Raw genomic sequence first — 19001 nt, 5'->3', positions numbered from 1 at the left:
TGTGTGTGTGTCCGTCTGTATGTCTCTGTCTCTGTGTGTGTCTGTGTGCTTTGTGTAAAATAGATCAAGGAGAATAACAAGAATAATACTTATGCATTCTTTTTGTTATAGTTCTAAGTGAAGAGGAAGACAAAAATGATCCAACAACTCAGAATCAACACTCTGAACTCAAGAATGACCAGTCACAACTGATGGTTTGCCCCAGAGACTCTGGATGTTATGCTACTTCTGAAATCTCAGACAATGGGAAAGAAGACTTGGATATGGAGAACTTGCCAGAAATGCTTGAAGGTGTCTCCCTTGCAAACTGATTGCAATAGATATAAACACGTTGTACAGACCTGTAGCACTTAATGGGCAGCAGCGGATGCAGTGGGAATTTTCAGTCTTGTGCTATTGCTGTTTACGAGTTTGATTTAAACCTGGTTCCCTTTATTTAATGTAAACATGTACATGCGTGGTTTAAGATTTACCCTGCAATCTCCGGAAAACACGGAAACTTGTCAAAAAAATTTGCAAGTTTGCAAATTATTCCAATTCTGTGAGTCTCCTCTGATAGTTGCACCCTTATATTTGAACTGGGTTAATTTTCTTAATATATCTCAAAAGGAATTGAATAAATAATTGGGAGATTCAGCAGGGAGAGAGCAAAGAATTAGGATGAGTTGGTTACTTTATTCGAAGAGTTGTTATAGGCCTAAAGGGCAAGATTTTGTCCTTTAACCTGAATTCTGTGATTCTCTGGGAGACAGTCATTGGATCCTTTGTCTGCGTGGACAAGTGACTTACGCTGTGCTAAGATTGGTTAATGCTAAATTGGGCTAATTGAATGGCCAAGTGAGCTATTTGTTGGGAAAACTGCCCACGAAGAGGAGGATTGGCCAAAGCTTTAATGGATGTACAACTGGAAGAGCTAAGCTCTGTCGGGTGAAAGAATTCCATGCTACTTAAGTTGTAGTGAGGAGTAATTAATAGCAAGGGGGCCTGTACCACCTGTATGGCACTTTGACGTAACAAAACGTAGTGACTGTGTTTCCAAATTGATCGACATATCTTTTTCCTAGTTTGGGTGCAGACCAGAACAGAGCACATAGGGCAAACAGTACAGTACAGCACAGGAACAGGCTCTTCAGCCCACCATGTCTGTACTGACCATGATGCCAATCTAACTCATCCCATCCGCCAGAAGAGGGAATTGGCACACAGATAAGTCTTAGACCGAGGAAGCTGATAACATGGGCTTCAAATCATATGGTCATGTCTTACTATTTATTCTTCTTAATGGGAAAACTATTTTAATATCAAAGTACTTGCTGAGTGGCATGATATGAAAGATAGGTTGAGTCCAATGCTAGTGGTGGCACAGGGTTGACAGTACTCCTGGAAGTTTGATCTCACTGTCCTTGTCCTCTCACTGATGGCCTGACGTGGCCATTACGCAGGTACCGCACTTTCACCAGCCAATTGGAAGGTGAAGAGATGCTTCATGGCTTGATTGACGTTTTTGTTCCCAAATACGAAACTTTGTCAACAAGCAAACGAGAGTGTTCGGTAAAGTGGTGGAAATATATAATTTTTTTCATTTCCTAATGTCTTTTTATCCTGGATCTTGCTTGAACCAGCATCCCGGAGATTGCTATGGAGATCAAGGACAACCCTCGATGAGATGATGGTGTAGAAGGGGTAAAACGTTCATGGTCTTTTAAGAGCTCGGGATTTTCTCCAGGTATGGAGATGGATTTTCCTCCAAAGGTACTGAATGAAATTTGGAGAACCAGAGATAATTGGATTGTATAAGTTGGGAACAACTCCAGAAAAAGATGTGTAAGAAATGCAACATACACAAAGTGCTGGAGGAACTCAGCAGGTCAGGCAGCATCTATGGAGGGAAATAAACAGTCAATGTTTCGGGTCGAGACCCTTCATCAGGACTGGAGAGGAAGAGGGCAGAAGCCAATGTAGGAGGTGGATGGGTTAGGTCTCATCAGAGAGAGGGACTTGTTGATACTCTGTTTTTTTATAAGTTTTTAAATGGTGTATGCAAAGAAAGCTATTCATTGCATGCATTTTGTTTTGTGTGAGTTGCCTACTCCTCCGTATAGTTTTGATAATGATGACTCGAGGAGATATACCTTATCCCAAGACTGAACATTTTAGGTATAAATATTTATTAGACTTTTCTATCTTAACCTTGTAGATTGGAAGTTACTTTGGCGCTTTTGTATAATAGATGTTTCTTAAATGTTCAATGTGTATTGTTATATTCCATATTTTGGATCTTCAATATGTTGTGATATGTACCGTATTCTTCAAATAAAGTTCAGTGAAAATATGGTAAGATTTTAAAGACTAATCGAGTTTTAAATTTGCAAAGTTTACTAATAAGGTTGTAAACCAACAAGCAATCACCCTGTATCCAGAGCAAAATATGGTGGGGTATGTCACAGAAACAGGCCCTTTGCCTCAACTCATCCATGCCGACCAAGATGTCTATCCGAGCTAGTCCCATTTGCCCGCATTTGACCCATATCCTTCTAAACCTTTCCTATCCATCCACCCGTCCAAATGTCCTTTAGACATTGTAATTGCATCTGCCTCTACAGCTTCCTCTGGCAGCTCATTCCATGTACCCACCACTTTGGAAGAAAGAATAGAAAAACGATGTATGGTTGAAGTGGAGAAAGGCTCCAGAATTCTGCAGTGGAAGCATATGGGTAGGCACTATATAAAACACAGAAGGACAGAATACAGACGCAGCAAGTAGTCATGCAGGTAAATGGACCATTGGCCTTTATTACAAAGGGGTGGAATATAAAATGAAGAACATCTTGTTGCAACTTTACACCTTGGATACTGTGTATAGCTTATTTAAGGATGGATATATTTGTGTGGGAGGCATTTTCAGAGAAGTTTCATTCAGTTAACTCTTGATGGAAGGGTTGTGCTGTGAGGGAAGATTAAACATGTTGGACCTTTACACGTTGTCTAGGAAAAGGACAGGTGAGAGACACACAAGAGACGACAGATGCTGGAGTCTGAAGCAACAAACTGCTGCAGGAGCTCAGCGGGTCAGGCAGCATCTGTGGAGGGAGATGGACAGTCAATGTTTCAGGTTGAGACCCTTCACCTGGACTGAAACAGGAGAGGGGAGATAACCAGTATAAAGAGGTGAGGGGGAGCAAGAGCTGGCAAGCGATAGGTGGATCCAGGTGAGGAGGGGTGATAGGCAGATGGAGGAGGGAAGGGTGGAGATAGCGACAGAGGCTGGGAGGTGATGTATATGATATTGAGGGGTTTTGGTGCCATGAATGTTGTCACTTCATGGGGGAATCCAGAATTGGGGACCATTTCTACAATAAAATTTAAGACAGAGAGGAGGACAACTTCTCTCAGAGCATCATGAATCTTCAGAATTCTGTACCCCAGCGAGCTGTGGAGGTATTATGAATATATTGAAGGTGGAGACAGATTTCAGAGCTGCAGGAGAATCAATATTTTTGGGGAATGGGCATGAAATTGGATCTGAGGCCACAGGCAGATCAGATCAGCAATGACAGAGCAGACTGAAGCAGCCCAAACACCAACTCCTGCTCCTACCAACATTATCAGTGGAAAACCTTTCCTCCGTCACCTTAAACTATTTCAAAACAGCTGCTCTCAGAGTTGCTCAGAAGAAGAAATAAATTATAAGGACAAGAAGAGGTAATTCAGTCCCCTGAACCTGTTCTGCCACTCATTAAGTTTCACAGCTGATCCATATCTCAATTTCACGTACTCATCTTTTCTGAATCCCTTAATAACCTTTGCCCAACAGAAACTTCCAATTCACTTCCAGCCTCAATAATTTTTGTGGAAGAGAGTTCCATTTCCAAGGGACAGGACACAGTTAATGACAAGACCCTAAACGGTGTTGATGGTACAGAGGGATCTTGGGGTCCAAGTCCATACCTCCCTGAAAATGGCTGCACAGGTTGATAGGGTGGTAAAGAAGGCACACAGCATGCTTGCCTTTATTAGTCGAGGCACTGAGGTCAAGAATCAGTAAGTTACATTTCAGCTATATAAAACTCTGGTTAGGCTGCATCTGGAGTATAAGATTTCTTTATTAGTCACATGTACATCGAAACACACAGTGAAATGCATCTTCTGCACAGAGTGTTCTGGGGGCAGCCCGCAAGTGTCGCCACACTTCCGGCACCAACATAGCATGCCCACAACTTCCCAACCTGTACGTCTTTGGAATGTGGAAGGAAACCGGAGCACCCGGAGGAAACCCACGCGGACACGGGGAGAACGTACAAACTCCTTACAGACAGCGGCCGGAATTGAACCCGGGTTGCTGGCGCTGTAATAGTGTTACGCCAACTGCCACACTATCATGCCTGCCCTGTCAGATCATGAGAAGCATAGAGAGACAGCCGGTATCTTTTTTCCAGGGTCTAAATGTCTAGTACTAGAGGGCATGCATTTAAGGTGAGGGGGGTAAGTTCAAATGAGATATTGGGGCATGTTTTTTTACACAGAGAGTGGTGGGTGCCTGGAATGTACTGCCAAAGCTGGTAGTAGAGGCAAATATGATAGAGACACTTAAGAGGATTAGATAGGCACATGAATGTGCAGAGAATGGAGGGATATGGACCATGTGCAGGCAGAAGCGATTAAGTGTAATTAGCTTAATTAGTTTGGCACAACATTGTGGGCTGAAGGGCCTGTTCCTGTGCTCTATTGTTCTATGTTCTATGTACTATGAACAGCAACCGATTTTTGGCAATCGCTCATGCTTCAAGCATATGTTGGAGGATTATTTGACCACGAAGTAAATTGGTAAATTTGTTTATTACTTCCACAAGTACCGAGGTACAGTGAAAAACTTTGTTTTGCATGCCATCCATACAAATCATCACAACAGTGCATTGAGGTAGTACAAGGTAAAACGATAACAGAATGCGGAATAAAGTGTTACAGTTTCAGAGAAAGTGTAGTGCAGGCAGACAATAAGGTGCAAGGTCATAACGAGGTAGGTTGTGAGGTCAAGAGTCCATCTTACTGTACTAGGAGACCATTCAATAGTTTTATAACAGTGGGGAAGAAGCTGTCCTTGAGCCTGGTGGTACATGCTTTCAGGCTTTTGTATCTTCTGCCCGATGGGAGGGGTGACAAGAGAGAATGTCCGGGGTGTGAGGGGTCTTTGATTATGTTAGCTTGTTTCCCAAGGCAACGAGAAGTGTTGACAGAGTCCATGGAGGAGAGGCTGGATTCCATGATGTGCTGAGCTGTGTCCACAACTCTCTGCAGTTTCTTACAGTCTCGGGCAGAGCAGTTGCCGTACCAACCCATGGTGCATCCAGGTAGGATGCTTTCTATGGTGCCTCAACTAAAATTTGTGAGGGTTGAAGGGGACATGCCAAATTTCTTTAGGCTCTTGAGGAAGTAGAGGCGCTGGTAAGCAAACGAGAGGGAATACACTATTGCAAAATTTAGGGGGAAGCTAGAAGATTGGCAAGCTTTCAAAAACCAACAGAAGGCAACTAAAGAAGTAATGAAGGGAGAAAAGATGAAATATGAAAATAAGCTAGCCAATAACATAAAAGAGGATACCAAAAGATTTTTCAGATGTATAAAGAGAAAAAGAGAGGCAAGGGTGAGCATTGGACAACTGGAAAATGACACTGGAGAAGTAGTAACAAAGAAATGGTGGACGAACTGACTAAGTATTTTGCATCAGTCTTCACTGTGGAAGACACCAGCAACATACCAGAAATTCAAGAGAGTCAAGTGGCAGAAGTGAGTGCAGTCACCTTAACTAAGGAGAAGGTGCTTGGGAAGCTGGAAGGTCTAGATAAGTCACCTGGACCAGAGGGACTACACCCCAGGGTTCTGAAAGAGGTAGCTGAAGAGATTGTGCAAGAAATAGATGTGATCTCTCAAGAATCACTAAACACAGGAATGGTTCCAGACGACTGGAAAATTGCAAATTTCACTCCACTCTTTAAGAAAGGATGGAAGCAAAAGATAGGAGATTATAGGCCGCTAGCCTGACTTCAGCGGTTATTAAGAGCTTAGGTTCCATTATTTGGGGTACTTGGAAGCTCATGATAAAATAAGCTGAAGTCAGTATGGTTTCCTTAAGGGGAGATCTTGCCTAACAAATCTGTTGGAATTCTTTGAGGAAGTAAGAATCAGTATAGACAAAGGAAAGTCAGTGGATGTTGTTTACTTGGAATTTCAGCAGGCCTTTGACAAGGTGCCGCACATGAGGCTGCTAAACAAGATAGGAACCCATGGTATTACAGGAAAGGTACCAGCATGGATAGAAGATTGGCTGACTGGCAGAAGGCAAATAGTGGGAATAAAGGGGGCCTTTTCTGGTTGGCTGCTGATGACTAGTGGTGTTCTGCAGGGGTCAGTGTTGGGTCTGCTACTTTTCACATTGTATGTTAATGATCTGGATGACAGAATTGATGGCTTTGTGGCCAAGTTTGCGGATGATGCAAAGATAGGTGGAGGGCAGGTAGTGTTGAGGGAACAGGGAATCTGCAGAAGGACTTGGACAGGTTGGGAGAATGGGCAAAGAAGTGTCAGATGGAATACAGTGTAGGGAAGTGTATGGTCATGCACTTTGGTAGAAGGAATAAAGGGGTAGACTATTTTCTAAATGAGGAGAGAATTCAGAAATTGGAGGTACAAAGGGACTTGGGAGTCCTAGTGTAGGATTCCCTAAAGGTTAACTTGCAGGTTGAGTCGGTAGTAAGGAAGGCAAATGCAATGTTAGCATTCATTTCAAGAGGACTAGAATATAAAAGCAAGGATGTAATGCTAAGGCTTTATAAGGCATTGGTCAGATCACATTTGGAATACTGTGAGCAGTTTTGGGACCCGTATCTAAGGAAGGATGTGCTGGCATTGGAGAGGGTCCAGAGGAGGTTTACGAGAATGATCCTGGGGATGAAAGGGTTAATGTATAAGGCGCATTTGATGGCTCTGGGCCTGTACTCACTGGAGTTGAGAAGGATGAGGGGGGGATCTCATTGAAAGCTACCGAATATTGAAAGGCCTGGATAGAGTAGACATGGAGAGGATGTTTCCAGCAGTGGGAGAGTCTGGGATCAGGGGGCACAGCAGAATAGAAGGACATCCCTTTAGAACAGAGATGAGGGGGAATTTCTTCAGCCAGAGGGTGGTGAATCTGTGGAATACATTGCCACAGACGGCTTTGGAGACCAAGTCTCTGGGTATATTTAAAGCAGAGGTTGAAAGGTTCTTGATTAGTGAGGTGTCAAAGGTTACAGGGAGAAGGCAGGAGAATGGGGTTGAGGGGGAAAAATAAATCAGCCATGATGGAATGGCAGAGCAGACTCAATGGGCTGAATGGCCTAATTCTGCTCCTATGTCTTATGGGCTTATGCCTTTCTTGGTCATGTCGTCGATATGGTTGGACCTGGACAGGCGTTGGTGAAGTGTATCACTTTGTATTTTAGTCCCTTCTCATTATGCCATAGAGTCCCTGGCACTACACTGTCAGAAGCCAGTTATAAATCAGAGTATATTGAAATACTGAGCAGGTCAGGCAGCACTTGGGGAGAGAGAAAAGGGGTTAACAATTTAGACTGATATTTTTGAGTATTCTGAACCAACAATGCTGAGAATTTGAGTCTGAGTTCCAACATTTGAAGGAATGTATTCAATTCAATTTGGAAATATCAAGCTTGTGTCAGAAGGAGTGATGTGAATCTGCTGGAAATTTGCAAAATTCTTCCGATTCACCAATACCTCTTGAAGGAATTAAAGCTGCCATCCTAGCTGGTGTTACCACCTACCCTCACAACAACAGCAATGTGGATTTAAAGATATTTAAAGAGTTCATGTGGTAAAACATCTCAAGGTGCTTCAGAGGAAGGTAATTGAATGAGATTTGGCTGCTAATCAGAGCTTAAAGCATGAGTGAGAGGTGGAGAGCTTTGGGGAGGAGGGTGGTGGGGGATTTCCAGAGTTCAGGGCACATGCAGCTGAAGGAGTGCGGTTGAACCTGAAAGTGAAGCTGCATATATCAGTCGACTCAAGAGGTTTGAGAAGTTAACTCTGGCCTTGTGATAGCAGGATCAGGGCAGGTGCAGGAGGTAGGATCCTGGCATAAGAGCTATATTCAAGGCCGACATTAGCAATGTTCTGGTCTAGTAGGGAGTCAAGGTTGATGGGGAGCAGGCAGTAAAGTGGAGCTGAGGTCAAGTCACATCAACTATGATCTCATTGATTGGTGGAACAAGCTCGGGAGGGGTGGGAGGGTGGTCTGACGTACTCCTGCTTCTATTCCTTACGTCCTTCCACGAACAAAGACCCAACTGATCACCTCCACCACCACACTCATTCCAATGGTTGAACTCGCGCTTACGTTGAACAATTTCTCCTCCAACTCCACTCACGTTCTCCAAGTCAAGCGGTCAGCATAATGCTTTACAGCGGCAGCGACCCGGGTTCAATTCCGGCCGCTGTCTGTAAGGAGATTGCATGTCCTCCCCGTGTCTGCGTGGGTTTCCTATGGATGCTCCGGTTTCCTCCCACATTCCAAAGACGTAAGGGTTAGGAAGTTGTGGGCATGCTATGTTGGCACCAGAAGCGTGGCGACACTTGCGGGCTGCCCCCAGAACACTCTACGCAAAAGGTGCATTTCACAGTGTGTTTCGATGTACATGTGACTAATAAAGATCTTTTCTTATCTTAGAACATAGAACATAGAACACTACAGCACAGTACAGGCCCTTCGGCCCACAACGTTGTGCCGACATTTTGCTCTCCAATCCAGGCAACATTCTGGTAAATCTCCTTTGCACCTTCTCTAAAGCTTCTACATCCTTTCTATAATGAGGTGACCTTATTATGGGAACTCTCCCGAACTCTGCCTGGTTCTTCAAGGGATGCCTGGTTCACTCCTATCCAGTTCCCTTCCTTCAACTCTTTTTCCTTTACATTAATGACTATATTGATGCTCATTCCTGACCTTGCTCAGAACTTAAAAATGTTATCATCTTTGCTACCAATTTCCACTTTGCTCTTACTTTCACAAAGTCCATATTTGATTCTTCCCTTTGACTTCTTGACAACTTGATCTCAAAGGAAACCATTATCTATTATGAGCCCACACACTCCCACAGTTATCTGACTACGCCTCCTCCCTGCTTCCTGTAAGGACACCATTCCATTAACTCAGTTTCTCCATCCCCGTTATATCTGCTCAAATGACAAGGTTTTCCACTTGAGTGCCTTTGAGATGTCCTTGTTTTTCCTTAACCAGGGCCTCCCTTTTGCCATTGCTGACAGGGCACCCAATTATTTCTCTGCTACTTCCTGCATTTCTGTTCCCCTGACTTCCCATTTCACCATACTCTACGTTCATTGAGTCATAGAGTTATACAGCATGGAAACAGACCTTTTGGCCCAACTCGTCCATGCCAACCAAGTTGCCTAACTGAACTAGTTCCATTTGCCTGTGTTTGGCCCATATCCCTCTAAACCTTTCCCATCCATGTACCTGACCAAATGCCTTTCAAATGTCATCATTGTAGCCGTCTCCACCACTTCCTCTGGCAACTTATTCCATATGTTTACCACACTCTGTGTGAAATGGGCTCTGTGTCAAAAAGTTGCCCCTCAGGTCCCTCTTAAATCTTTTCTATCTCATCTAGTTATGGACTCCCCTACCCTGGGGGAAAGGACTTTGGTTCTTCACCTTATCTCTACGCCTCACCATTTTATAAACCTCTGTAATGTCACTCCTCAATCTCCTAAACTCCAGGGAAAAAGTCCCAGCCCATCCTTATAACCCAAGCCCTCCGGTCCCTGTAACGTCCTTGTAAATCTATTTTTACACCCTCTCCAGTAATGACATCAAGGGAAAATTCATCTTCCTTTTCCCTCCTCTTTCAGCTTTCGAACTCCCTGGTTCTCTCTTCCATCTCCATCAGTAACTCCTCTTCTGGCACTTTCCTATGCAACCACCTGCCCTGCTATCTGAAACAGCAATTCACCTGCACTTCTTCTGATTTACATTCAATGCTCCTGATGTGATCTCCCCTGCACTTAGAGGAACCAAACACACATTGGGTGATTCAATCAACACAGGTGGCCTTGAAATTCCATTCACCTGTCATTTTAATTCTCTGTCCCACTTCTACGTTGATCTCTCTGCTTTGATCTTCTGCACTGTTCTGATGAAGTCCAATGTAAGCTCCAAGGACAACACTAGGGGCAGTGCAGACACAAGGGACTGCAGATGCTGGAATCTGGAGCAACAATCTGCTGGAGGAATTCAGGGGGTCGAGCAGCATCTGTGAGGGGAAAGGAATTGTCAATGTTTCAGGTGAAACCCTGTTGTCAAAATTATTTATTACACAACACTAAAGACAATTGTATTTAGACACTAAACATTTGGATAAGAACATGGATAGGAGTGGTTTAGATATGGGCCATATGCAGGCAAACGGGACTGGCTTGCTGGGCATCTTGGTCAGCATTGACGAGTTGGGCTGAAGGGCCTGTTTCCGTGCTGTGTAACTCTATGTAATTTCCACATTAGCTACGTGGCAGCACTTGAAACTCAGTAATGAATTAAACAAGAACCAGCTTTTTTTTCCTTCCACAGATGTTGTTGAATATGCAAACGATCTGCTGGAGGAACTCAGCAGGTCGAGCAGCATCTGTGGGAGGGAAGGAATTGTCGATGTTTCGGATCGAAACCCTGCATCCGGACAAATGCTGCTCAACCCGCTGAGTTCTTCCAACAGATTGTTTGTTGCTTCAGAGTCCAGCATCTGCAGTCTCTTGTTGTTGGATATTTCTGTTTCAATTCTTTTCTTTATTTCTTTTCCCATCTGCCTTTAATTTGCTTGTTTTTAATGTAATTGTTGCCTTGACATGCGTGGTCTCCATTTGCATCACAAAAGTCCATCTGTCCTCTCCACCTTGGTATGGCAACTGCTCTGTCCGAGACTGCAAGAAACCGCAGAGAGTTGTGGACACAGCTCAGCGCATCACGGAAACCAGCCTCCCCTCCATGGACTCTATCTACACTTCTCGCTGACTCAGGAAAGCAGCCAACATAATCAAAAACCCCTCCCAGCCTGGACATTCTCTCTTCTCCCCCCTCTCCCATCAGGAAGAAGATAAAAAAGCCTGAAAGCACGTACCACCAGGCTCAAGGACAGCTTCTATCCCGCTGTTATAAGACCATCGAATGGACCACTTATACGATAACAATGAACTCTTGATCTCTCGATGTACCTCGTAATGGCCTTGCACCTTATTGTCTGCCTGCACTGCACTTTCTCTGTAACTGTAACACTTTATTCCACATTCTGTTATTGTTTTACCTTGTACTACCTCAATGCACATCTGTATGGATGGCATGCAAAACAAAGTTTTTCACTGTACCTTGGTACATGTGACGATAATAAACCAATTTACCAATTCAGCTTACCCCCTCTGAAACTTAAAACATGATGACTTTCTCACATTTCCACTTCCAATGAAGGGTCCTTGACCTGAAAAACTGTCTCTGTTTCTTTCTCTATGGATGTTGCCTCACCTGCTGAGTTTATCCAGCATTTTCTGTTTCTATGGTAAAGCCTCACAATTCAGTAAATAAATAAGGTTGTTTCTCAGAGTGAGATTGGAGGTCTCACTGCAGAAGAATTTTTCTTGCTACTCTTCCTTGACATCACTTGAGGGAATTTTACAGCTGCTGAGATAAAGGGAAATTCCCACAAAAAGAAAACGGAAACAACTTTTCTGACAGGTGAGGCCTCACTTGGAGTACTGTGTACAGTTTTGGTCACCATGTTATCGGAAAGACATGGTTAAATTGGAGAGAGTACAGAGAAGATTCACGAGGATGTTGCCAGGACTAGAGGGCCTGAGTTATAGGGAGAGGTTGGCCAGGCTAGGTCTTTATCCTTTGGAATGTGGGAGAATTAAGGGATGATTCTACAGAAATGTTTAAAATTATGAGAGGCATAGATAAGGTGGACAGTAACAGTCTTTTACCCAGGGTGGGGGAGTCCAAAACTAGCGAGCATAGGTTTAGGATGAGAGAGGAAAGATTTAAAGGGGAATTTTGGGTCAACTTTTTCACACAAAGGGCGGTGGGTATATGGAACGAGCTGCCGGAGGAAGGGGTTGAGGCAGGCACAATAGTATCATACCAAGGAGCACTTGGATAGGTACATGGAGGGGCAGGGCCTGGAACTAATTAAATAAATGTGAACAATCCAGAACTCCTTCTTTTGTGTAAAGAGGTGAGGGGCGGGGGCAAGCTCTGGCAAGCGATAGGTGGATCCAAGTGAGGAGAGGTTGATTGGCAGATGGGGTTAAGTGGGGGACGGACGCGTGGAAATAGCAACAGAGGCCGGGAAGTGATCAGTAAGTCAGTGGTGGGGGGGGGGGGGGAGCAGTTGTGGCAGGGTAGAACAGGAGGAGGGAGAAAGGGACAGGTTACCTGAAGTTGGAGAATTCAATGTTCATTCCGTTGGATTGTAGACTGCCTCAGGTGGAATATGAGGGGCTGCTCCTTCCAGTTTGTGTTCAGCTTCACCCTGGCAACGGAGGAGGCTGAGGACAGAAAGGTTGGTGTTGGAATGGGGAGGGGAATTAAAATGGCTGGCAAACAGGAGCTCCAGACGGCCAGAACAGAGAGCCTGTGCACAACCAGTTTCACTGTGCCCCCCTCCTACCTTGATCAGAGCGTCTTAATCTTGTTAATTGTAAGTCCCCAAGTTGACCAGTCCTTCATCCTTCAGGAATTCTCATTCATTCCAAGTATTAACCATGATCAGGTAAGGATGGGGAGAGTTCTGGGTTTACTCTACTCTGAAGAGCTAATGAAAGTGTTTCAGTCCAACAATGATCTGATGGGGCTGCAAGTATTTGTTAGCCCCTCCCATTCTTTCGTTAGCTCATAGCTCGTTCTTTAGAAATTCATTAGTAAAGCCCTTTGATTTCAGATGGCATTCTGACAAACTGTTCAATTTTGGGTGTCTGTGGGGATGATCACGGTCCTTTTCCCAGGATGGGGGGAGTCTAAAACTAGAAGACATGGATTTAAAGTAAGAGGGGAAATATTTAAAGGGGCAACTTCTTCCACACAGAGGGTGAAAGCATCTACAGGAGGTGCTGCCTCAAGAAGGCAGCATCTATCATCAAGGATCCCCACCATCTTCTCGCTGCTACCATTGGGCAGGAGGTACAGAAGCCTGAGGTCCCACACCACCAGGTTCAGGAACAGCTATTTTCCTACAACCATCAGGTTCTTGAACCGACCTGCACAACCCTAACCCTATCTCAGCAACGGAACAGTATGGACCACCTCTTGTACTGCCATAACTTGTCCCCGATTGTGTATTTTTGCACTGATGTCTTGTTTTGAATGGTCTTTTTCTTCACTGTCTTGTATAATTTATGAATGATTTATGTTCTGTGTGTTGTCTGAATCTACTGCCTGTGATGCTGCTGTAAGCAAGCATTTCATTGTACTTGTGCACATGACAATAAACTCGACTTGACTTGGTTGGTATATGGAACGAGCTGCCAAAGGAATCTCTTGAGGTCAATACAATTACAACATTTAGAAGATATTTGGACAGGTACATGGATAGGAAAGGTTTAGAGGGATATGGGCCAAATGCAGGCAAGTGGGACTAGTTCAGATAGACATCTTGGTCGACATGGACGAGTTGGGCCAAAGGGCCTGCTTCTGTGCTGTATAACTCTACGACTATATATACACCACCTCTCTATTTTAATGTAGGTACAGTTAGACTTGTCCTTGCTGTAAGTTCAGGGACACATCATCGGATATTACAGTGCATTCCCTTCCCCTCACCTCCTTAAACCTGAAGTGTGTGCGATGTTTATCCAATTCTCTTTAGAGTCTGTCATACATTTGAGGTCACAAAACCTCTTGCATAAACAAAACTCTCTTGGTTTGACCTTTGCTAGTTTTTGCCATCTCTAAGCAACATCTACTCACACAAAAATTTAAAGGTGGTTTTTGAACATATGTTCCTTTTGTGGTAAAAACCACATGGTGTCTGAACTTCGGAAGGTGCCACCAGTTTCCTTCCCTCTTCTCACATCCGGCAGTTGGGTTAATTCGAAGACATTTCAGAAAAAGAAATCTAACTGGTCGACACTAATAGATTCCAATTTTATCTAATGAGGAAAGTTGTCTTTATAGAGGGCTTGTTTTGTGAAAGCGTTTCAGGAAAACGAGGGTAAAAAAGGGAGCAAAAGAATGAGAAAAAAAAGAGTGAGGGTAAAAGAGAGAGAGAATGAGATAGAGAAAGAGAGTTTTGGAGACACAAGATGTGGTGATCTAGAGCAGAAAACAAACTGCTCGGGGAGAAACACACGAAATGCTCTGAGAACTCAGCGGGTCGAGCAGCATCTGTGGAGGTAAAGGAATTTTCGACGTTTAGGGTCGAGACCTGGTATCAGGACAGAGAGTGGAGAGGGGAGATAGAGAGGAGAGAGAGAGAGGGGTGAGACAGGGGCCAGTGGGTGATTGGTGGACCAAGGAGGGGTGAGGGATGACGGGCAGATGGAGGCAGGTGTAGGGAGGGTGGAGTTGGGAGAGGGAGGCAAGGTGGAAGCAGACGAGGAAAGGAGAGGCGGATGGAGCCAGGTGGAGGGAGGAAGGATGCAGTTGGAGACAAGAGGCTGGAGGGTGATAAGCAGCAACACAAAGGCCACCAGTGCTGGACTCTGATAGGTAAAGAAGGTGATAATGGGAACCATTAAGGGAGAGATGTCGGGCAGATGGGACCAGATGGAGGAGGGGATCTGGTGGGTGGTGGGTGGATGGAAGCAGGAGAGGGGGCAGGGAATAAAAACGGGTGATGGGGGAGCTGGAGTTCGTGGGAATGGGAAAGGGACCAACAATGGAAGGACAGAGAGAGATTGGAAGGAGAGAGAGAAGGGAACACAAGGGGTTAGGGTTACCTGGGAAATCTGTGTCTGTGGAAAGCTATGGTGTTGTTAGATTCTTGAACCAACCTGCACAACCATAATCACTACAGTTTAGCAACACTAAAACCACCTTGGTCACTTTGCACTAAAATGGACTTTTTTTGTTCTTTCTTGTAAAAATTGTGTATTCTTTATGTTTTTCTTGTGAGTGCTGCTCATCTGATGCTCTGCGCCTGTGATGCTGCTGCAAGTAAGTTTTTCATTGCACCTGTGCACACACGTACTTGTGCATGTGACATTAAACTCGACTTTGACTTTAATATCATTGTTTAACGAGCAAGTAATAAGAAAAGCTCTTCTAACTAAACATGTATATTTATGGCTAATAACATTCAATGAACAGCAGTGGCTGAAACACCACTGTATCAAAAGTCCTGGGACATACTGTACATGGTTCTTAAAGGTATATAAGCACTCAATAAATATTCCAAAAGAGAAAGAGCTTAAGTTTACAAAGGGTGCAACTTTTCATATTTATATTTACTTACACTAGTAAAAGAGGCCATTCAACCCATTGAGTCTATGCTGGCAATCCCAGCAATGCCATTCACCCACTTCATTTGCCTGTAACCTTTTCTCCCTCACCTGATGTCAACAGCCCACAATTTTCCTGCCACCCACCTACACTAAGGAGTAATTTCCAGCAACCAATTAACCTAATAACCAGCATATAAGACCAGAAGATATAGGAGAAGAATTAGGCCATTTGGCCCATTGAATCTGCACCACCATTCAATTATTGCGGTATTTTTTGCAAACCCATTCTCCTGCCTTCTCTCCGTAACCCCTAACCCCCTTACCAATAAAGAACCTGTCAATCTATGCCTTAAATACACTCAATGACTTGGCCTCCACAGCCCTCTGTGGCATCAAATTCCACAGATTCACCGTCCTCTGGCTGAAAAAGTTCCTCCTCATCTCAGTTTTAAAGAGACGTCCCTTTATTCTGAGGCTGTGCCCTCTGATCCTGGAGTCTCCTGCTAATGGAAGCATCTTCTCCACGCCCACTCTATCCAGGCCTTTCTGTGTCCAGTAGGTCACCTGCTTGAGATATGGGAGGAAACCAGAGTACCCGGGGAAACCCATGAAGCCACAGGGAGAACATGCAAACACCACAAAGAGAGCAACAGAAGTAAGGATTGAACTTGGGAGCGTAACATTATTACAGCTCCAGCGACCCGTGTTCAATTCCGGCTGCTGTCTGTAAGGAGTTTGTATATTCTCCCCATGTCTGAGTGGGTTTCCTCTGGGTGCTCCAGTTTCCTCCCACATTCCAAGGATGTACGGGTTAGGAAGTTGTGGGCATGCTATATTGGTGCTGGAAGCGTGGTGACACTTGTGGGCTGCCCCCAGAACACTCTACGCAAAAGATGCATTTTACCGTGCGTTTTGATATACATGTGACTAATAAAGATATCTCTATCTCTAGCACTAATTAATATGCTATTGTGTTGTCCAACAAGGGAGGGCAAATGGGAGAAATGGAAGAATCAATCCTTGAGATAGTAAATGTGTGAATTTTACCTACTTTAAAACTGCTCCTCAGAAACACCATGGTGTTCTGGTGAAATGTTTTCAGCCTGAACTGTGAACACACATTCTCCCTCCTGACCTGTTGAGTCCTTCGTCCCACTTTTACTGGTGAGTTACAACACCTGGAAGCCTGAAAGTTTTGTTTAACTTAGGCTGTGTAATCATATTTGGGGGATCTTGGTTTGTACAGGAACCGGCTTCTGTGTTTGCCAATGTAGTAAAGGCTTCATTTCAAAAACTACCAAGTGAAGCACAGAAAGAGGCCATTTGGCCAATTGAGCTCGTGGCAGAATTCTCTGATTGCCTCCTGCTCCATCAGCCCTTCCCCAAACATTACCCCAGGCCCCTGTAAGTTGTTCCTTTTCAAATTGGTATTGGTATTGGTATTGGTATTGGTTTATTATTGTCACTTGTACTGGGGTACAGTGAAAAACTTGTCTTGCATACCGATCGTACAGGTCAGTTCATTACACAGTTACATTGAGTTAGTACAGAGTGCATTGAGGTAGTACAGGTAAAAACAATAACAGTACAGAGTAAAGTGTCACAGCTACAGAGAAAGTGCAGTGCAATAAGGTGCAAGGTCACAACAAGGTAGATCGTGAGGTCAGAGTCCATCTCATCGTATAAGGGAACCATTCAATAGTCTTATCACAGTGGGGTAGAAGCTGTCCTTGAGCCTGGTGGTACGTGCCCTCTGGCTCCTGTACCTTCTACCCGATGGAATCTGACTCAGTTGATTAATTTAGTTATTCGTTGTTCAGTCTTCTGGGATTACTGGAAAGACCAGAATTCTGGCCCCCCCAATCAGCCTCGAGAAGGTGGCATCAGCCACTGTAGTCCTTCTGGAGAAGGTGCTCCCACTGTGCTGTTGGGAGGTCGGTCCAGGGTTTCGATCCAGGATTTAGTTCTGGGGTGGTGACTGACTTGGAAGGGAACCTGGTGTTCCCGTGGATCTGTTGCCCTTGTCTTTCTTAATGGTGGAACTCGTGGGCTTGGTAGGTCATAGTCACAGAGTTATACAGCCTATCATACCTGTGCCTACCATCAAGTATCCATCTATGCTCATCACATTTCCCTACACATAGTCTGTAGCCTTCTTTGCTTTAGTGATTCAAATGGTGCTGCTGGAGTGTCATGGGTGAATAACTGCATCGCATTCTGTAGATGGTACATGCTGTAGCCATGGTGCACTGGTGGTGGGGGTAATGGATTGGGTGCCAATCAAACAGGCTGCTATTTCTGGACAGCTGTTGAAAGTCACCATAGAATCTGTTGCTTCCAGTTGAGGGTGCATCATAATGACTGATGGAGTTAAAAATGTATTTATCATCTCCCTCGCCCCACTCCAGAACCGGGTCAGTTAACTCAGGTCTGTGTTCACTGGCCCCATGCACCCAACCATCGGAATTGGTTTCTTCCGAACTGCCTCCGCAAAATATTTGTGTACTTCATTAAATCATGATCATACAGCACAGAAATAGGTCCTTCAGTCCATCACGTGCATGCCTATCGTCAAGTATGCTCTCTTACGCTAAAAAATGAACTCTTGATCTCCCTGACTCCCTTATCGTGGCCTTGGCACTTTATTTGTCTACCTGCACTGCACTTTCTCTGTAACTGTAACACTATATTCTGCATTCTGTTTTCCCTCGTACTACCTCGATGTACTTAGGTATGGTATGATCTGTCAAGATGGTATGCAAACAGAAGCTCTTTTTGACATGCAAACAAAAGTATTTTGGTACACGTGACAATAATAAATCAATACCAAGTATGCATTGATGCTAATCCCATTCACCAACACTTTGTCTATTGTCTTCCATGACCTGTTGAAAGTATCCTGACTGGTTGCATCGTGGTCTGGAACAGCAATTCTAATGCGCAGGAATGTAAGAAGCTGCAGAGAGTAGTGGACTCAGCCCAGTACATCACGGGCACATCCCTCCCCACCATCGGTAGTATCTACAGGAGGCGCTGCCTCATGAAGGCAGCATTCATCATCAAAGGTCCCCACCATCCGGGCCATGCCACCTTATCGCATCTGCCATCGGGCAGGAAGTACAGAAGCCTGAAGTCCCACACCACCAGGTTCAAGAACAGTGACTTCCTTTCAACCATTCAGTTCTTGAACCAACTGGGAAAACCCTAATCGCTACAGTTTAGCAAAACTGTGACCACTCTGATCACTTTGCACTAAAATGGACTTCGCTTTTTTTTTGTTCTAATTGTGTTCTTTCTTGTAAAAATTGTGGATAATTTATGTTTAATTTATATTTTTCTTGTGAATGCTGCTTACATGATGCTCTGTGCCTGTGATGCTGCTGCAAGTAAGTTTTTCATTGCACCTGTGCACACATGGACTTGTGCATATGACAATAAACTTGACTTTGACCTGGTGATTCAAATGTCCATCTAGACAGATGTTGTGAGAGTAGCAGCATCCACCACCC

The 19001-nt window shown here is 44.3% G+C and overlaps 1 protein-coding gene across 1 annotated transcript in view; it reads left to right on the top strand.

The window, feature by feature from the left end:
* The window catches only part of LOC127570044 (SAM domain-containing protein SAMSN-1-like), a 76857-nt gene extending 74533 nt beyond the window's left edge, over nt 1-2324 (top strand). Inside the window, exon 8 of the mRNA XM_052015276.1 lies at nt 112-2324. Coding sequence (XP_051871236.1) covers nt 112-311 — 200 coding nt within the window. The 3' untranslated portion in view covers nt 312-2324. The remainder of the gene's footprint in view (nt 1-111) is intronic.
* The last annotated feature ends 16677 nt before the right edge of the window (nt 2325-19001 follow it).

This window comes from Pristis pectinata, chromosome 4, assembly GCF_009764475.1.
Source record: "Pristis pectinata isolate sPriPec2 chromosome 4, sPriPec2.1.pri, whole genome shotgun sequence".
Classification (NCBI taxonomy): Eukaryota; Metazoa; Chordata; class Chondrichthyes; order Rhinopristiformes; family Pristidae; genus Pristis; species Pristis pectinata.
The sequence above is the reverse complement of the archived record's forward strand: the minus strand, read 5'-3'. Positions and strand labels throughout refer to the sequence as shown.